Below are 18,777 nucleotides of genomic sequence, written 5' to 3' on the forward strand. Positions count from 1 at the left end.
ATGATGCTTGTAAAGACCCTCGTATATCCATTGCGAGAAGGATGACATTAGTTCAGTTGGACCCTCGCCGTCAATGTTAAAACCTTCAAATGGATATTGTTGCTTCACATCACAACTGACGACTTCGACTTTTTTTTTTCTTTTTCTCTTTCGCTTTCCTTTTCACTTTCTCCTTCTCCTTCGTCTTATCTTTCTCCTTTTCCTTCTCCTCCTCCTCCTCCTCCTCCTTCTCCTTCTCCTTGCCTTTTGGGTTTGAGTGTGATACTGGAGCAGTAGTCATTGCTTTTTTTCTTTCGCTAATTATAGATAGTGATTGGGAAATAAATCTTTTCAACCTCCTACACTTCAAAGGTTATGAAATCTTCTTGGATGTATGGACATCAATATTATAAGTCATTTCCTTAAGAATATTAGTGAGTTCTTTAACACGACTAATAAAATAATCATGCTGCTGCTCACATTCTTCGCATAGACAAAAAGAGCATTTGATGTTAGAAGAGGAAGCAACACCAATAAAAGATTGAGATGTTGTCATGGATGAAGCTTCTTGTATCATTTCATCTACAAGTTAAATAAAAAAAAGGTTGAGAGTTTATAATTGATTATAAAATAATAATGGGTAGCAATTTATACTTATGTTGACACATATGTATATTCTATTGCCACATATGTACCTTCTGTTGTCACAAATGAATCTTCTGTGACCACGATGAATCTTCATGTGCCACATATAATCTTCTGTTACTACAGATGACCATTTTGTTGCCCTAACACATAGGTGATATGTTCCAACATATGACAACTCTGTTGGAATATATACCAACATATCACTAAAATGTAGCAATATATGACACATCTTTCAACAAATGAAATATATGTTGGATAACTGAACAAGACTATATTTCTAAAATCATATGAACAAAATGGTCACAAAAAGAACAACAAAAGCAACAAAAAATGAATTTTTACTGAATGTTAACAATACATATACATTTCCTCAAAATTTAGGGCTTTTTTGGGTTTGTTGATTTTCTTTCAAAAACAATAAATAACATGTATCATTACACCATTATTCAATTTTCACATCTATAGAACGATTTATTGTTCATTAACCCAAGAAAAAAACTTAGTATTGTTCAAAAATTGTAAAATCTTTCAAAAAAATGACTTATCCCTTTTAAGTCAAACACAATCTTCAGTTCAGAAAGAAAGGATGAGAGGAAGATAAGATAATGGGGAGAATATTTATTTTGATAGTCGGATTTTTGAATTTTCTAAGGAAGAAGAAGAGAAGAGAGAACGTTGGGAGAAGAAGAGAAAATTCTATTTTCTTTTACTTTTTTTTAAATGGTTTGGATAGAATTATTAAACTTGAAAAATGAGGTGTTTTTTTGTATTTTATAAAAAATTAAAAAGTTTTAAAAATGTTAATTTGATCTCAAATTACTTAATTACATTAAGTGTCACCAAAACTCAAATCAATAGTTAATTAACCCCTTTCATTTAATTGTCTCACGTTACTACTTGCAGAGAGACTCAATTCAAGAATGGCTGAAGTTGAGAACCATTCATCTCCTCCTTCTGATCCGGCTCCATCAGATCCATCAACCCCACATCCTCAAAATGGGTTCAATCCTAGCAGAAGTAAGTGTAAGATTTGTAGAATCTATTGTGGTGAAATGGGTCTGTGGGAATGGATTTTTAAGCGAACCCAACCCAGCCCAATTCGTTTTTGATATATATTTCTGGCCGTCATTCTATTTAGTATTTGAATGAATGTGTCGAATAAAGTGAATGATATAAAGGTTTCTTGATTTTGAACTAAATAAATTCATGTTTGGGATTTCATATATGTTAACACTAGGAGGGATGAAAGTTCTCAGATTTAGTTTGAAAACAATCTGATTTGATTTGTCTCTCTTTGTACTTTAGAGTCAATCTTTATTTGCACTTTGTTCAACTGGCTCAATGGATTTTCTTGAACCCTAAATGCCAAAGAATTTGGTAACCGAGTATTTCTTTATAACTTTATCAAATTGTTGTGTCCACAAAATTTTAGTTTGTGTTAGTTTTGGAATGAAGGAGAATTTGATTTGTTTAATCTAGCATGTGTTGTTTCTTCTAGATTATTACAGTTGTTTGATCTAACATGTGGGGTTTCTTCTTGAGTATCACAGTGATTGGTATCATCAGAAGGAAGGCCATGATAAAAGACTTAGCGGCTATATACCATGCAGAGTGCCTTGCATATTGTCAAGAACTTTTGGAACTTCAAAAAAAAGCAGAAGAGGTTAGCAATATTGTCCTGCAACTTTTATGTTCATTTTACTTTGAAGAAGGCCCCTGCTTTCACTTGTCTTGTGAAATTCATGCTTCAAGGAATAATTGAAACCTATTATTTTGACAGAGTATTTACTTAATAAGATTAATATCTACCGTTAACCTAAGTTGCGTGGACTCTTCATTTTCGATGCCGCTCCCGGGTCAGATTCTCAAAAAATGCACTTCTTTTGAAGAATCCAACACACACCTATTGACATTTTTGAAGAATCCAAGTTACATAGCCGTCAACATATCATGGTCATAACAACAAGCTTATGCTTGAAAATTTGCATTTGCAGACTCATTTATGTCGTTGTCCTTGTCCTTAATGCTTTGTTTTGATTATTGAAAAGAAATGGAACCTGGGCCTAACTTAGCCCCAAAAGCTTGCACTCTTTGTTTTTCACTAGACGGTTTCATTTGCTAGCTGTAGACATACAATGGTGATCCTCGCTTCGCTTCGCTTCTTTCCCTGTGGTCTTTATTGAATGATTGTCTAGCTCTTGCTTATAAAGACATTGTCAAAAACATAAAAACGATATACATACATTTCTGAGAAATATATATCATCATTGGAGGAAAGAGAGGAGTTATGGGATTGTGGTTGGAAATTTTAAGAGAAGGATATGAAACTTGTATATGTGTTGATAAGAATATGATGTTTGTAACCATCTGATACCACATGAGCTACAAGTGGTACAACTGGGGGGCTAGATAGGAAGCTCATCAGAAGATGCAAGCATTTTATTCTGTCTGAGAAAAGGAGTGCTTTCCCATCCAAAAGAACATGCTGGTCATCCCAGGTTATAGATTCTTTTTCTGGTAGAAGAAACTAGCTCTACCAGGTCCTTGATAATTACTAAGTGACAAAGAACCAGTGATGAATGAAGTGTTTCTATCAATGCTAGGAGGAGGTTCAGCTGTTGTAGCAGCATCTGTACTGGAGGTTCAGCTATTGTAGCAGCATCTTTACTGGATGTTCAGTTATAATGGTTCAAAACATTGAGAGTTGCTTGGAAATGATGAATGTCAGTTGAGTGAATTACAAAAAAAATTAACTTAGCAATTGATATTTGTCGTGTGTGCTCTGGTCTCTTTAATCACTCAGCTTCCAAGTATTTGTATGATTATTACAACAGGTGCTCATGTCTAAAATGATATGATAAAAAGAAACTGCTTAACTCCTAAATAAAAAGACTTTTGAATTCTGCTTATGCCTTAGTTTTTCTTTCTTTGATAGCTACTCATTTATCCCAATTATTCTCTGGACTCGTTGGTCCTAGGACCTACCCAATGCCTTATTTTCCTGTTAAAATTGGAGAGGAAACCCTGCTTTGCAATGCTTTCCTAACACCTTACTTCAAGTTTCTAGTACAATGCTTGCCTTGATGAACATAATTTGCCGAAGTTTTGGAGTTCTCATCAGAATCTAGAAGTAAAAAGATGAATATGCATTTAGTATGATGCCCACCTGCTCTTATTTCCCCTTTTTCAGAAAGATATGTTAATTGCTGTGTGTTTATTTTTCCTGTGTTTGTTATATCCATTATCATAGTAACTTTTTTTTCCCTTTCAAATGCTCCAGTCATTAATTGAAATGAAAGCTGCAGAAGATTCAAGGAGACAAACAATGAGGCCCCCAAAACGTATGAAGAAAGCCCGTTAGCACCTAATGTAAGATATGTTTGCGATCTATTATATGCTTTCTTGAAAGATTCTCTTGGCCTTTTAACATTGGCAACCTGGAAATTGTCTTTTACTGATTACAGAAAGCTACAAGTTTGTTAAATCTAATAGATACAGCTCATTACAGAAGATTAAGATGAATTGTATTTTGTTATTTCACTTTAGAGGTAAAGGAAAGTATGTTGATGAAGCTGGATCAATCATAGAAGTCATAGAATCCATGTAAGCTGAGCACATATGCTAGTTACATGAGGACCATGCTATAAGCCAGGGTCCAAATTCATGATGTAAAAATAATATGAGTTATATTTAATTTAAAAAATATAATCTATATTATACTTTCCCAAGTTGTCAAAGGCGTGCTAAAAGCGCGCTCAAGCCCTGAAGCGAGGCTCAAAACTTCTATGAGTGTTGCATAATGTGCGCTTCAGTGTTGTCAGCAAGGTTTTAAGACATCCTTTCCCTTGCCAATGAAGCCTCTTTTGAAGAGGCAACGCTAAGCAATTGATTTTTCATTTTATCGTAAAAAAAAATCAATTTCTTTGTTCATATATTTGTCATTCAGGCTTATATATAAGCTAATGCTTTGTTTGCACTTTGTGCTTAAAGCCCCAATAGACCTGAAAGTTTTTTTGCATTTTTTGCTTTTGATAACAATGATATTTTCTTATCGCATAATTAATGTAATTTAGTGGCACATTTAATATGAGTATTGTTGACAAGTCTTCATAATTATCAAAGTTTCTTAATCACCTAATTAGATAATTTATAAGTGAAATTTATTTATGAAGAAGGAAGCTTTGAGAAGAATTATAAATATCAATGGGGACACAAGCAATTTGACGCTCTATAAAGTAACATGATTTAAATTATGTAAAATAATTACAACTCGGGGAAAATTCTAAAAATATCATTAACTAATAAAAGTGTGCTCTCTTAACAGCTTAAGCTTTTAGATGAGTTGGTCACACACTTCAACCTAGTATCAGACCAGGTGGAGGTCCTGGGATCGAATGTCACCGCCACCCATATCAAAAAGAATTTCCACGTGCTTGGTCCATGAAAAAGAATCAAGCCAGCACGTGAGGGGGTGTGTTGAGAATATAATCAACTAATAAAAGTGTGTTCTCTCTAATAGCTTAAACTTTTAGATGTTTGGGCCTGATCTTTTTTCATGTGCCAAGCACGTAGAATTTTTATTTCTTTTAATTTGGGTGGCAGTGAGATTCAATTGGAACTCTGCCTGCTCTGATACCAAGTTGAAGTGTGTGACCATCTCATCTAAAAGCTTAAGCTATTAGAGAGAACACATTTTTATTAGTTAATTATATTCTCAACAGAAAATATTGACATTTTTATTAATTTGTGGGTATATAATCTTTATTTATAGATAGAAATAGATATTTTTGGTACTCCCTCTATTCACTTTTACTTGTCCACAATTTCAAAAATAGATTTGTACTTTTACTTGTCTCTTTTAACATATCAAGAAAAGACAAAAAAATCATGTTAAGAGCTAATTACATTCTATTCCTATTCGTTTCCAAATTACAAAATCTCTTAAATTTGGTGGAATGCGGATACATCCCAAAACATCTCGATACATCGCGTCCCGGTTTCAAATACATCCATCAACGTCCTGACACATCACGTTTCGATGTCGGATACATCGCGTAAAGTGATGTATTCGAGAATAGGAGAGTAGGGATTTTTGTAATTTTTTCAAATGGTAGGGAATTTTAAAGAATATGGTAAAATGAGTTGTGTATTTAGGTAATTTTTTCTTTTCAAAACCTAATACTAAACATCAATTGATAGGGATAGTGTGATGAAATAGTCATGTCAATCATTGTTTTCTTAATGGGCGTGTTAAGTCTAAGTATGACAAGTAAAAATGAACGGATGGAGTACTGATTAAGTTTTTGTTTCACTCACGATATTTGTTGCGGCAAGAGTTTATGCTAGTTAAATGTGATGATTTAAGGAATAAACTAAGTTAATTAAATGAACCTCAAGAATCAATTTAGTTCTTCATATAGAGTTTATGCTTAAAAAAATAATTATCATTAAAAATGACAATTTATAGTTTTGAAAAATCTAAATTTTTAATTTAAAATATTAAGTTGATCTAATTCAGCTTAGTTTCAAAATTTAGTCAAATTGACTCTCGGCAACCAAAAAGTGTCATATAAATTGAAACAAATGGGGGTCCCCCAAGGCCTAGCTCAAGTGGCAAAAGGTGGAGGATTTGTGGCTTAGGTCGCAGGTTCATCCCCCACACCATGCAAAGCGAAGCCCGATATTTAAGTGGAGAAGGGTAGAGGGGCGGGCCCATTATCCACCGAGTTTAGAAGGCTGTGATTGGTCCAAAGGGCAGGTCACAGACGGATTTCTCGGTTATAAAAAAATTTGAAACAAGAGTAACTCGTAAGATCTATTAAATGCTCCCGTTGTAAATGAAAATATGGCTCCAAAGTTACCAAAATGTATAATGACAAATAATGTTAAGGGTAATTTAATACTCCTCGTAATTCATATTATATGTTGATTTTAGCTTACAACAACAACAACAATATACGCAATATAATCTCGTGAATGGGGTCGGGATAGTGTAGAGTCTATGCAGACCTTAATTCTACCTCGTGGAGGTAGAGAGGTTGTTTTCGAAAGACGCTCGACTCAAGTGTAGCAAATCAAAGTAGTTATGAAAAGGGAAATATCGCAAAGAAGAAAACTTGTCAATAAATAAGAAAAGCAATACATAACATTCGAAAAAAGAACAGTAACAACAGTTAAATAATGAGGTAACTGAAACACAGTAGACAACATTTGGAAACAAAGATCAAAATTAAGAAACTACATATAAAGTACTAATATTATGACAAACACGGTGCTGCCAGACTCTCCCACCAAGCCTAATCCCACCGAAAAGCGAGACAAAGCTCAACTACCTATTAACTTCTACCTTATCTGTGACCTCCATACCCTCTTAATAAGGTCATGTTCTCGATAAGTTGAAAGTGTATCATGTCTTGTCTACTCACCTCTCTCCAATATTTCTTCGGCCTACTTGTACCTCTCTTCATACCTATTATATCCAACCTCTCACATCTCTTCACTGGGTGTTTGCACATCTCCTCTTCACATGAACAAACTAGCTCGACCTTGCTTACCTTTTCTTGTCCACCATGGAGTCCACTCCCATCTTGTCTCAGATATCCTCATTCCGAATCTTATATCTTCTCTTTTGCCCACACATCCATCTCAACATCCTTATTTTCGCAACTTGCATCTTTTGAACATGGAATTCTTGACTGGTCATATGAGGCATCACTGAACAAGTAGGAAGTGTTTTAACTAAATTATCCTTTATTAAATTGTACCGATTCAATATGGTTTCTTAGCTATATAAAATTTCACTTATCTAAATAGGATTAATTTGAAAAAAGAAACTATTAACACCTTGTTTACTATTTAAAAAGCAATTTATTTTGAACTAAGTGTAAAAGCTAAACGTACCATATCATATAGACCAGAAGAACCAAGAAAAAAAAGTTCACAAAAAATTATTTATAATGTCAATATACCAATTACATAGGCCAATGGGGTATGGACCTAAGAAAAAGAATGGGAAAAGGCTAGGAAATTGCAACAGCTAGCCGCATATAGCACCTTAGCTTGATGTGAGGACAAAAATTCTCCCTTATTTTTTTTGAAACTGCAGAAATTCTCCCTTATTTATAGTTACTAGATGGGAGAAGCCCATGCCCGTGCCCGACATGGAGATTAATTTTTTCCTTTATTATTATATAAATTTACAATATTATTTATACATTTGAATGTCTGCTTAGCAGTGTTATTAAAAGCGAAAAGCGTAAAAAAGCTCCAAGGTCAGTGGGGGCTTTAAGCGCAAAGCGCAAATAAAGCGTGGGCTTTAATGAAAAAAGGCGCAAAGGGTGAAAAAATAAAATGTGTATGTTTAGTCCAAAACTAATAATTATAAACATGAATGACAAATATATGACCAAAGAAATTGAATTTTTTTATGATTAAGTGAAATATCAATTGTTTAGTGTCACTTCTTCATAAGAGGCTCATTGAAAAGGAAAAGTTTTTCTTAGAACTTTGATGACGACACTGAAGCGCACATAAAGCAAAGCGAAGCGCTCAACACGTTTTGAGCCTCGCTTTAGGGCTTAAGCGCGCCTTTGATAACACTGCTGCTTAGGGGGATAAATTGTATACATTTGAATGTCTGTGCTTAGGGAATAAATTGTACTGGCAAAAATGTCTAAAACAAGCTTTGATTTCAAAAGTATAAACACTTCATAGCATAATTTCCCAAGAATATGCTTTCTTAACGTCTTTTTCCAAGCTGGTACAATCATCTTTCTTGCACAACATTTTTGCTGTATAAAAATGGACGATATCAGGAGAATAAACTAGGTTCTGGTGGATTACACTTCCCCTGTTTTGCTATTTGTACCCTTGAATATGGCAAAAGCTGGTCAACACTGCTCACACCTGGACTTCTGTGTTCTGAATTTCCAACATATCATCATCCCTTTTTTAGAATGATCATGGTTTGATGTGATTCATTCTTTGACCATAAAATAGAGTAAAATTTCAGATAAACATGTAAACTGGTGAAAATTAGTTACTGCTTTCACCAATACTGAATAATGAACCTTCTTATTTTTTCCACCTTCCAATTCTTTTTCTACATCAATATATTCTAAGTTGAGAGAGACAGTTGCACAAGTTGAGGAGAAACAGATTTCACTAAATTATTTAAATCTATTAGGATTGGAGAATCCAACTTACCTGGATTTCTCCTATCAGAAACTTACTTGAAGAGGTGAGGGTCCAAGAGAAAACAAACTACAACTCAAGAAGAAAATAAGGGTTGATATCTAAAATCTTTATCCAGTGTTAAACACAAGTAAAGTAGATCTTTCAAAATTGAGCAGTACATACACAATTCTTTAAAATTGCATATATAGAAAATGGAACTACATGATACGTGAAATTTTCTTCAATTCCCTCGTGTATAAGAACACTATAAAATCAATGGATGTAAGAAGGTGAAATAGGAGATAACTGAGGGTATCTAAACAATGTAGGCACTTATACAAATGTTCTCTCTTATCTGGTAATAAATACAGAAAATCATGGAATAACCTGAGCAAAACCCCCAGAAATATTTATTAAGGTAGCTAAATATCTTGTAAAGTTATCCTTGATACTCTACATATAAAATGTGGCTTTGCTTCCAAAGAGAGGCGGAGAGAGGAGCTAAGGCGCTCTCACCACAACTGTTGTATTCACAGGATAATTATAGAAATTTCTACATAAGCTATCTTAAGACCAGGTGAATCAAGATTGATATTCAATACAAAGGCCCTACAAACTCTAAGCCTAACATGAAACTAATAAATGAAGAAAAAGGTCTTCAATCTCTTTGATTACTTTAGACTTGATTATTCAAGTGATTCTCTTTTAGAACTTACACAGCCAGCAAATAGGATTTCAACGTGCTTCTTTACACCCGAATCTATGGACTGAATAATGTTTTAAAGTAATTTAAGAAGGTTGACATTTTATCACATAGAAAGCACCCGATATATAAATGAAATAGAGAAAGCAGGGCATAGAGATGACCACCAATTGCTTTTTCATAACTGCAGTAGTACCTTCTGAGAACTACTGAAATTTCCTTAGCAATATTAATTCTTTGAAAAAGAATCATCTTACTACTCTTGTTGGGAAGTTGCTCATATCCATTTTCCCAACTCTAAAGAAATTCTCAGAGCACAAATTCATCTTTCGTCAATGATTCTTGTTACACTATTTGGACACCATTAACCATTAGACACAGAAAATAGAGAGATTTTGTCAACCAAATTATGTAAGTGATTAGCAAGACACTAATACATATTACTCAAGATGAATTCTGTTAATCATACTCAAGTTAATATGAAACAGATGTATTGTTTACTTACAAAGAGAGAAACAATAGCTACAGATTTGAAGTGAAAAGGTCACAATTACATGAAAAATCTGGAAACGTAAAGAGCATGTAAAATCAAACTCATATAAAAAACACTTTTTTATCAGGAGGTAATCCTGAACTATTGGAGATCCTATATCACCTAGTAATCTCTTTCTTCTCCTTTTAATCTCTAACTTATCCAGAAAGAATCATCTTAGCTCTATGCATCAACTGGCTATTAATATACACATCTACAATTGGCAATGCTTTTTTTTCGTAGGCAATATCAGCTTTATAGAATGATAACTCAACCAAGCCAGTTATGAAATCTATTATTAACTTTTGACAGCCTAGTAAACAATACCATCACTTACCAAGTCTATATTTTTGGTCCTACAAATTAAACGATAATGTAGTTCATGTACACTTTCATCGTAGTTGAAATCTCAAAGCAAAGCCGTACAAATTAAGCTTAAATGCATGTAGTAGAACATTCTTTCAATCAGCAAAGAAGATGTAAGTATGTCAATTATTAGGAGACAGCGTGAATCAAAGAGCAATTGAAACGGTCTTTATAAAATAAAAAAGAGCAATTGGAACGCACAATAATATTCTTCCCCAAAATTCTTCAAATGTATCCAATTTGTCAATTTAATCAAGGGAAATAAAAGTAAAGACTCAAAAAATAAATAAATGACCCAATATCTCAATAGCACCTTTGTCTAAAGCTTCGAAGAGACTTCATATCCGAAATGCAGGAACGATCCGACTAGAAAGTCATTCAAAACTTAAAGACTCAAACAATAAATAAATGAGCAATTTATTATCTAATTTTCGTGGTATCTCAAGTGCAAAATGGTGATAATCTGAAGGCACCTTCATGTACTTTGGTTGCCCGCTTTTATTACTTCTTCTTTCTCTATTAGGGCCAGCATTTTCACTTGTGCTCTAAGTTCTCCTCTTATTACATACAATTTTTCCTGGTAATGCAACATATTTGTTTTACATATCATGCTAACTGATTAACATTTGAAAATAAATGTTTAACACATTAACAAATATAACTAAATTTCCAGTATAACTTACATAAATCAAGCAATGTAAATGAAAGAAATCGAATTTAAAATGATTAAAATCAGTTGAGAATATGTTGAAGAGATAAATTTACCAGTTACAAAAAAAAGAATATGCTGAAGAGATCAAAACAAAGAATAATGGAAGTACAGAAGGGGAAAACACTACAATCTCACACAAACTTATCAATCAAAAATCACAGATGGAGAAAGCGAAAATTGTCAAAAGGACTAACCAGCTTCTGCAGACTGAGATCAAACAGCACTATTGCGGCTAACGCACACACAAGTATACGCAGTCCTACAGGTCATATAGGAGGTTCAACTCTAGATATTGTACCCATAGAGACTTGTCGAATTGATTATCTAATTTGAATTATTATTTCAACTATTTGGCAAGTATCAAGCAATTTTAGGGAAGTATGTTTTATTACACTAAAATTAACTAAGGATAACGTTAAAATTGTAACAAGCCGAGAATTGTTTGGTGAAAATCAGATGAGAGAAAGGTCCAGGCCATGGCAGTTTAACAATCTAGCTGAGTTATCCAATCGTATGCTTAATTATTTTCCTAAGTTACTAGTTGCTGGTTGATATTTCTTTATTGAGCATCATGTTGATAACCCTAAGCCTACTCGACTATTCCTAACGCCTATATTCCTTTGGTCATCGGCTGATAGTGAAGTCCATGCATATTACATATATATCAACTTAACAAGGCTAACAGATATATTCCTATCCATGTTAGCGAATCGATCCCCTCTTCCTATAATGTCCATAACCAAGCTTTACTTTTTCTTCCTATGCTCGCAAATCCCCTCTTCCGAGTTCAATTTGCAAGTCAGAGATATTATTCAATAGTTGGCCAGAAAATCAAATTTGGATTTTGCTTATACTCCTGCGTACCAAATTCGCCTTCAAATTTTCATTTTATCCAACCAATGGATGCAAGAACTACATGTAGAAGAATCGAAATATGCTCCTAGGTATTTTATTAGAAATTATTGGCATGCATGCATATAAGATCAGTATATCTGTTGATTAATTGAAGAAGAAGATCTGATGAAGGGAAAGAAGGAAATTGCAGAGAAAAGATGAAGGCTACATGATTTGGGAAAAATTATCTTGCTTCATTATGGACTCAAAATTGTTACATTTATATAGAGAAATGGGGAATCAATTCTAACTTACTTTGCACTAACCGACTTACTAATTACACCTCATTACATAATTAGCTAATATCTAACTAACAGAATTAAGGCACATTGGTGCATTTTCCAAGCTCCTTCACACCCTCCCTCAAGCTAGGAGCTATGAAGATATTCGTCATGCCTAGCTTGGACATAAGATTACTATGTGAACCTCTTCCAACTTCCAAGAGCCTTAGTGAATATATCTGCAGGTTGCTCTGTTGAGCACAAGTATGCAGTAGTAATTAATCCATCTTGTATCTTTTCTCTGGTAAAATGACAGTCAATATCTAGGTGTTTGCTTCTTTAGTATTTTACTGGGTTGGCAACAATTTGCAAAGCTGACTTGCTATCAGTAAACAATGGAACTGGAGTAGCCAATTCCACACCAAGTTCTTGGAGCAATCCAGTTAACCAGACTACCCCTGCAGTTGGGGATGCCATCGCTCTATATTCAACTTCTGCTGAACTCCTAGAGACAGTCACTTGCTTTTTTGATTTCCAAGATATAGGAGAAGTACCATACTGCACTAGATAACCTGTAATTGACCTACTGTTTACACGACCCCAGTCTGCATCACAAAACACTTTTAATTGTGCTCCTTTTTCTGCTGACATTAAAATCCCCAAACCGGGTGCATGTTTGATGTACTTCACTACTCTTATTGCTGCCTCCATATGGGTAGTCTTAGGTGAATGCATGAACTGACTATCTGGAATGATCATGAACACTTCTTCAAACAGATCACCTTGAAGAAACGCATTGTACACATCCATTTGGTACAGAATCCACTGTTTAGATGTAGCAACTAACACCACTGTTCTCACAGTAGCCATTTTCACAACTAGTGAAAAGGTTTCTTGATAATCTAGTCCTTCCTTCTGATTATATCCCTTGGCCACTAACCTTGCCTTGAACCTTTCAATTTCTCCATCTGCCTTTTACTTAATCTTGTACACCCACCTACAACCAGTGTTTTGGACGGCGAGAGGCGACAAAAGGCGACAAGGGCCTGCCTCGCCACGCGGCGAGGCGCTCGCCTTTTTGAATCGAGGCGCCAATTAATACCAAAAATTAAAAATATTTAAATTGCATATAATAAATATCCAAAATTTCAATAGCAATAACATAACATATATAAATATCCATTAAAAGTACTCCCACAAAAGTTACAATTAACCGAAATAATTATAGAAGATTTTTTTTTTTTAAATGTAGGCAACGGGCAGTGGGCAGTGGCTTCAGTAGTTCAGTTCTTCTTCAGAAATCAGACTTCAGTCTTCACAATAAAAAACAGAGGGACTGAGAGAGTACTAAAAACAGAGCAAAAGAAGAGAAGAGAGATTGATTCGAGAAAAGAAGAGAAGAGAGATTCCAGTCGACTTCAAGCAGTCCCTGAGCAGCAGCAGCAGTCGCGACAGTCGACTTCAAGTTTCCAATCGCAGCAGCAGCAGTCGCGAACTCTAATTCCAGTCGAGGGATTGATTTCAAGTCTCCAGTCGCGAAATGAGAAGGAGCAGTCGCGACATAAGTTTGAAAAAATACCCAAAAAAAAACCCTAATTTGATTATTTGGCTTTTTAATTATTAAAATTCAGACTTTAAAAAAAAAAACACAAAAGGCGACGCCTATTACATCGCCAATTCCACGTCACTCCTCGCCTTGGCTCGCCTTTTTGATCTCGCCACGCCTCGCCTGAAATAGGCGCAAACCCCTCGCCTCGCCTCGCCTCGTCGCCAAAGGCGAGAGGCGCTCGCCTTTAAGAACACTGCCTACAACCTATGGGTTTTTTGCCTTTTGGAAGTGTAACTAACTCCGAAGTTTTGTTATCTTCCAAGGCTTTCAACTCAGTTTGCATAGCATGTTCCCACCTTAGATCACCAGTTGCTTCTGCATAACTATTGGGTTCCACTTCTGCTGAGAGTTTTGAGAGAAAACTTTGATACTTTGCTGATAATCCTGCATACTTTACACCTGTTACAATTGAGTACACTTAGATGAACCAGCTCTGGTCACATAGTCCTTATGCCATATAGGAGGTCTGGAATTTCTAGTGGAATGTCTGATGGGCAAAACTGCAGTTTCTAAGAGAAGTATAGGTGGTGTTTCTGTTGACTCATGAGTTTCTTCAGCCACCTCTGGTACAGGAGGAACCAGAGTACTCTCAGTATGTAGTTGAGTCTGGACTACTGAACTATTCTGTGTAGTCAATTCATCATAGCAAAATAAATCATGTGTTTTCATATCACTTTGTTGAACTGACATCTTATCCTTAAAAGGAAATATAGGGTGTGTTTGGTATGAAGGAAAACATTTTGTGAAAAATGTTTTTCAATTTTCATATCTCTCACGTAAATCTTCCCAAATCAAAAAAGAATTTGAGCAGAAAAGAATACCTCCTAGTAGATCCTTTCCTACATTGCTCATAATCCATGATACAACGATAGCGTTACACCGATCCCACAGTCATGCCAAATCTCCTACAAATTGATCACGCTGGACAGATCCGTGAATGAAGCGTAACTTGTTCTTGCCAAGTAAAGCTAACTTCATTGCCTTGCTCCACAATGTGTAATTATCCGATCCTGTGAGCATGATTCCCACGGATAAGGAACCAGGTGCATCAGAAGGATGTAGGTACAAAGGATGATGATGATCAATCATGATTAGTGTAACTGTATCAGTGGAATCAGCTCCATTGGAGGGAATCACCATTGAAATCAATCAGGAAAAGGCTTGCCAAAGCAACGAACTATAATTCTCCTAGAATCATCATGATCTGTAGATGAATTTCGTGTGATTTTGCAGCAATAATGGCTCTGATACCATGTTGATTAATTGAAGAAGATCTGATGAAGGGAAAGAAGGAAATTGCAGAGAAAAGATGAAGGCTACATGATTTGGGAAAAAATATCTTGCTTGCATTATGGACTCAAAACTGTTACATTTATATAGAGAATGGGGAATCAATTTATAACTAACTTTGCACTAACCGACTAACTAATTACACCTCCTCATTACATAGTTAGCTAATAACTAAGTAACAGAATTAAGGCACATTAGTGCATTTTCCAAGCTTCTTCACACTATCCAATTAATATGGAAATTGGTAGATTTTCGACCAAACTTTCCATTACCAACAAATGTATGCAATCTATCAATTTCTCATTACCAACGAATGGGTGCACAAATAAAGTAAAGGAACTACATAAATGGTCCATAAAAAGTCGAAATAATTACATGTTCATACCCAAACCTAAAGTAATTCAAGAAATACTCATTCTCTCATAAATAATTTCAACCCATACCCCCCTTCATTCAGACTGATAATTTTCGCTTAACTGATACTAAATCAGTATCATATACTGTATTGGTATCATCATTAAGACTGATAATTTTACTTAACTAATACCAAATCAGTATATATATACTGTATTGGTATCATTAAGGTTTCTTGTTGAGAAATTACTCATTAGTCAATGATACTATAAGAGTATATTTATATTTTTAGTATTTGCATCATTAAGGCTGATAATTTTGCTTAACTGATACTAAATCAGTATATATATACATGTATTGGTATCATTAAGGTTTCTTGTTCAGAAATTACTCATTAGTTAATGATACTATAAGAGTATATGTATATTGTTGTGGTATCATTAAGGTTTGTTGTTCAGAAATTACTCATTAATCAATGATATTTAAGAGTATATATATATATATTTATGGTATCATTAAGGTTTCTTGTTCAGAAATTACTCATTAGTCGATGATACATAAGAGTATATTACTCTTATACTCATTAGTCAATGATACATAAGAGTATATTATTCTTATAGTATTATAGACTAATGAGTAATTTCTGAACAAGAAACCTTAATGATACCAATACAGTATATGATTTAGTATCAGTTAAGCGAAATTAGTTGGGGGTATATATATATATATATATATATATATATATATTGATTTAGTATCAATTAAGCGAAATTAGTTGGGGGTATATATATATATATATATATATTGATTTAGTATCAATTAAGCGAAATTAGTTGGGGGGTATATAGTGTAATTATTTAGTGGGGTATGAATGTAAAGGGGCAATTATTTTAGTTGGGGGTATATATATATATTGATTTAGTATCAATTAAGTGAAATTAGTTGGGGGGTATATAGTGTAATTATTTAGTGGGGTATGAATGTAAAGGGGCAATTATTTTGTTTTTTATGGGGTATTTGCTTAGTTTCCCCTAAACTACAAGGGGATATAACTCACCAGAAATCAGAAATAATAGACAACCTTGGAACCAAAATGAGAGAACTTGGAAGAAAAAAAGTAGTTAAGGTTAGTGAAGAGACTGAATATATAGATACAGTATTATGATACATGAAGATACCAATTAATCCCCAAAGGAAGACATATTTACCAAACTGCCTTTTGTCGTACCAAGTACTCATGCTTATTAAAAGTTATATAATATAATTATATATATAGATAGATAAAATGCATAATTATATATATGGTTTCAAGCACTATCTTGGTGCTGGTGTTTGATATATTGTTACCTGTTCAAACAAAGAAGTATGATAAATCTTTTCTTTTTCTCAAATTGGATCAACTGTCTTGATCTGTCTGAAAAGCTCACGCTATCTATCCTCGATGCAGGATGCCATCATTTATGAACCTTTTGGTGATTCAATTGGGAGCCATAGCTTAGTTTCTGATCCTGCACTGGACTCTATGCATGTGCTGCATACCATGTGCATGCTCTGTGGTTGGAACCTCCATGCAGTAATCGTATAGCTCAAAGTCGTACAGCTACTCTATTTTGTAGGCAGTAGAGTTTGATGGTTGTACAGTTATATGCAGAATGTAATCTTGTTACAGTATGAGTGAAAATTTATAAAAATAGTATTAAGTGGTTATGTTAAACGTCTACAGCAAATACTACAACTGAGAAGGTGGGGGAGAGAAAATATTTACTCCGTCTGTCCCAATTTATGTGACTTTTTCCTTTTTTTAGTCCGTCTAAAAAAGAGTCGTACATTATCTTATTTAATGTCATTATCAGCATCTTATCCATGTTGGTTCATTTATCCTGAGACAACATGTTTATTACTGGAAAAAGGAGACGGTTTTTCTCTAATTTAATGAGCAGTGGATAACATTGGAGCCAAATTTGAGTTGTCAGTGGTTTTTAGTTTAAATGTTTCACTGTTTCTTGGCCTCCATCTATCAACATTCTTTGAGAACTATAATTTTCTGTTAAAAGAATAGAATAGAAATATTACTTCACTCACCAAATTTGGCCAAGTGTAACTTTGTACAATTTAATTTCAATTGCGTCAACATATTTAAATTGTACTTAAACTAAGAGTAATAAGGAGATATGTGTTAATCTTGTTGGTAGCGCCACCCCTGAATGGGCCCTGCAGTGCGCGATCCGGATTTAGTTGGGATTCTAATGTGGGCTTCAAACATTGGGTGGAAAAAAAATAAGATATGTTGAGGGTGCCTTTTTTTTAGCCGAACTTGTCTTACTGGGTCTTTTTAGTTGGATATACAAAAAGGGTTAAAAAAAAGTGTCTTTAAATGCAAACTAAATTAAAATGCCCTTGGTTCAAAAATGCTCCTACAACTAATATTTTGGTTGAGAAATGCTCATTTGGTTTACTTAATGGATCAACAATGTCATTTCTGATAGGTATATTATTTCTTTTCTTCTTAAACACATTTTATTCCTAACAAAAATATCACTTTGAAAGAACTATATTCGTGTTTCTTTTCTTTTAAAATTACTTTAACTAATAAATAAACCGAGAAGGGTCTAAAATGCCCCTCAAGTATTTGAATTGGTACAAAATTACCCTCCATCCACCTATCGGCCCTAAAATACCCCTAACGTCCACCTTTTGGCTCAAAAATACCGTTATGTCTAACGAATCACTCATTAGGTGGATGGAGGGTAATATTGTACCGAATCTCATAGTTTAAGGACATTTTAGACCCTTTTTCTGTTAAAATAATTTGAAATTACTTAATATATAAGCTCACACAATTGACTTGATTTTGAGTTTCATAGTAAATTTACAATTATAAAAAGGTTAGGCATCTACTCTCTAAACTACTCCCTCCTCGGCCCTTCACTTCCTATCTCTTCCAAAAAAAAATTCTATTTGGATCTTGTCCACAATTTTATTTTATTTTTAATTTATGACAAACAAGAGAGGTAAATTTAAAATTATAAAAAGGTTAGGCATCTACTCTCTAAACTACTCCCTCCTCGGCCCTTCACTTCCTATCTCTTCCAAAAAAAAATTCTATTTGGATCTTGTCCACAATTTTATTTTATTTTTAATTTATGACAAACAAGAGAGGAAAAAAGGAGGAAAATAACGATGCATTCATAAAGAAATAATTAGTTCAATAAAAGATGACTTAATCAAGCAAATATGTACAAATATTACATTTTTTTGTGTGTACCCAAAATTAAAAATAAAAGAATTAAAATT

General features: G+C 34.1%; 1 protein-coding gene across 2 annotated transcripts; it reads left to right on the plus strand.

The window, feature by feature from the left end:
• The first annotated feature begins 1,479 nt into the window (after window positions 1–1,479).
• Window positions 1,480–17,343, plus strand: LOC102604549 (uncharacterized). Of its 2 annotated transcripts, none has more exons than XM_015313572.1 (4): window positions 1,480–1,644; window positions 2,178–2,290; window positions 2,408–2,483; window positions 3,908–3,984. In XM_015313572.1, exons 1-4 carry the CDS (start codon window positions 1,548–1,550, stop codon window positions 3,916–3,918), a joined length of 297 nt encoding a protein of 98 aa, XP_015169058.1. In that variant the 5' UTR covers window positions 1,480–1,547; the 3' UTR covers window positions 3,919–3,984. The 2 variants fall into 2 exon arrangements, with proteins under 2 accessions (XP_015169058.1, XP_006357730.1); XM_006357668.2 differs by lacking the exon at window positions 2,408–2,483 and adding an exon at window positions 16,931–17,343 and having other exon boundaries at window positions 1,485–1,644; window positions 3,908–3,996.
• The last annotated feature ends 1,434 nt before the right edge of the window (window positions 17,344–18,777 follow it).

Source organism: Solanum tuberosum, unplaced genomic scaffold, assembly GCF_000226075.1.
Source record: "Solanum tuberosum cultivar DM 1-3 516 R44 unplaced genomic scaffold, SolTub_3.0 scf00258, whole genome shotgun sequence".
Lineage (NCBI taxonomy): Eukaryota > Viridiplantae > Streptophyta > Magnoliopsida > Solanales > Solanaceae > Solanum > Solanum tuberosum.

Excerpts from the sequence above, each read along its gene's own strand:
- LOC102604549 (XM_015313572.1), top strand. The coding sequence starts at position 1,548 with ATGGCTGAAGTTGAGAACCATTCATCTCCTCCTTCTGATCCGGCTCCA. Across the intron at positions 1,645-2,177 it reads TGGGTTCAATCCTAGCAGAA|TGATTGGTATCATCAGAAGG; the intron begins GTAAGTGTAAGA and ends TGAGTATCACAG. Across the intron at positions 2,291-2,407 it reads TTCAAAAAAAAGCAGAAGAG|AGTATTTACTTAATAAGATT; the intron begins GTTAGCAATATT and ends TTATTTTGACAG.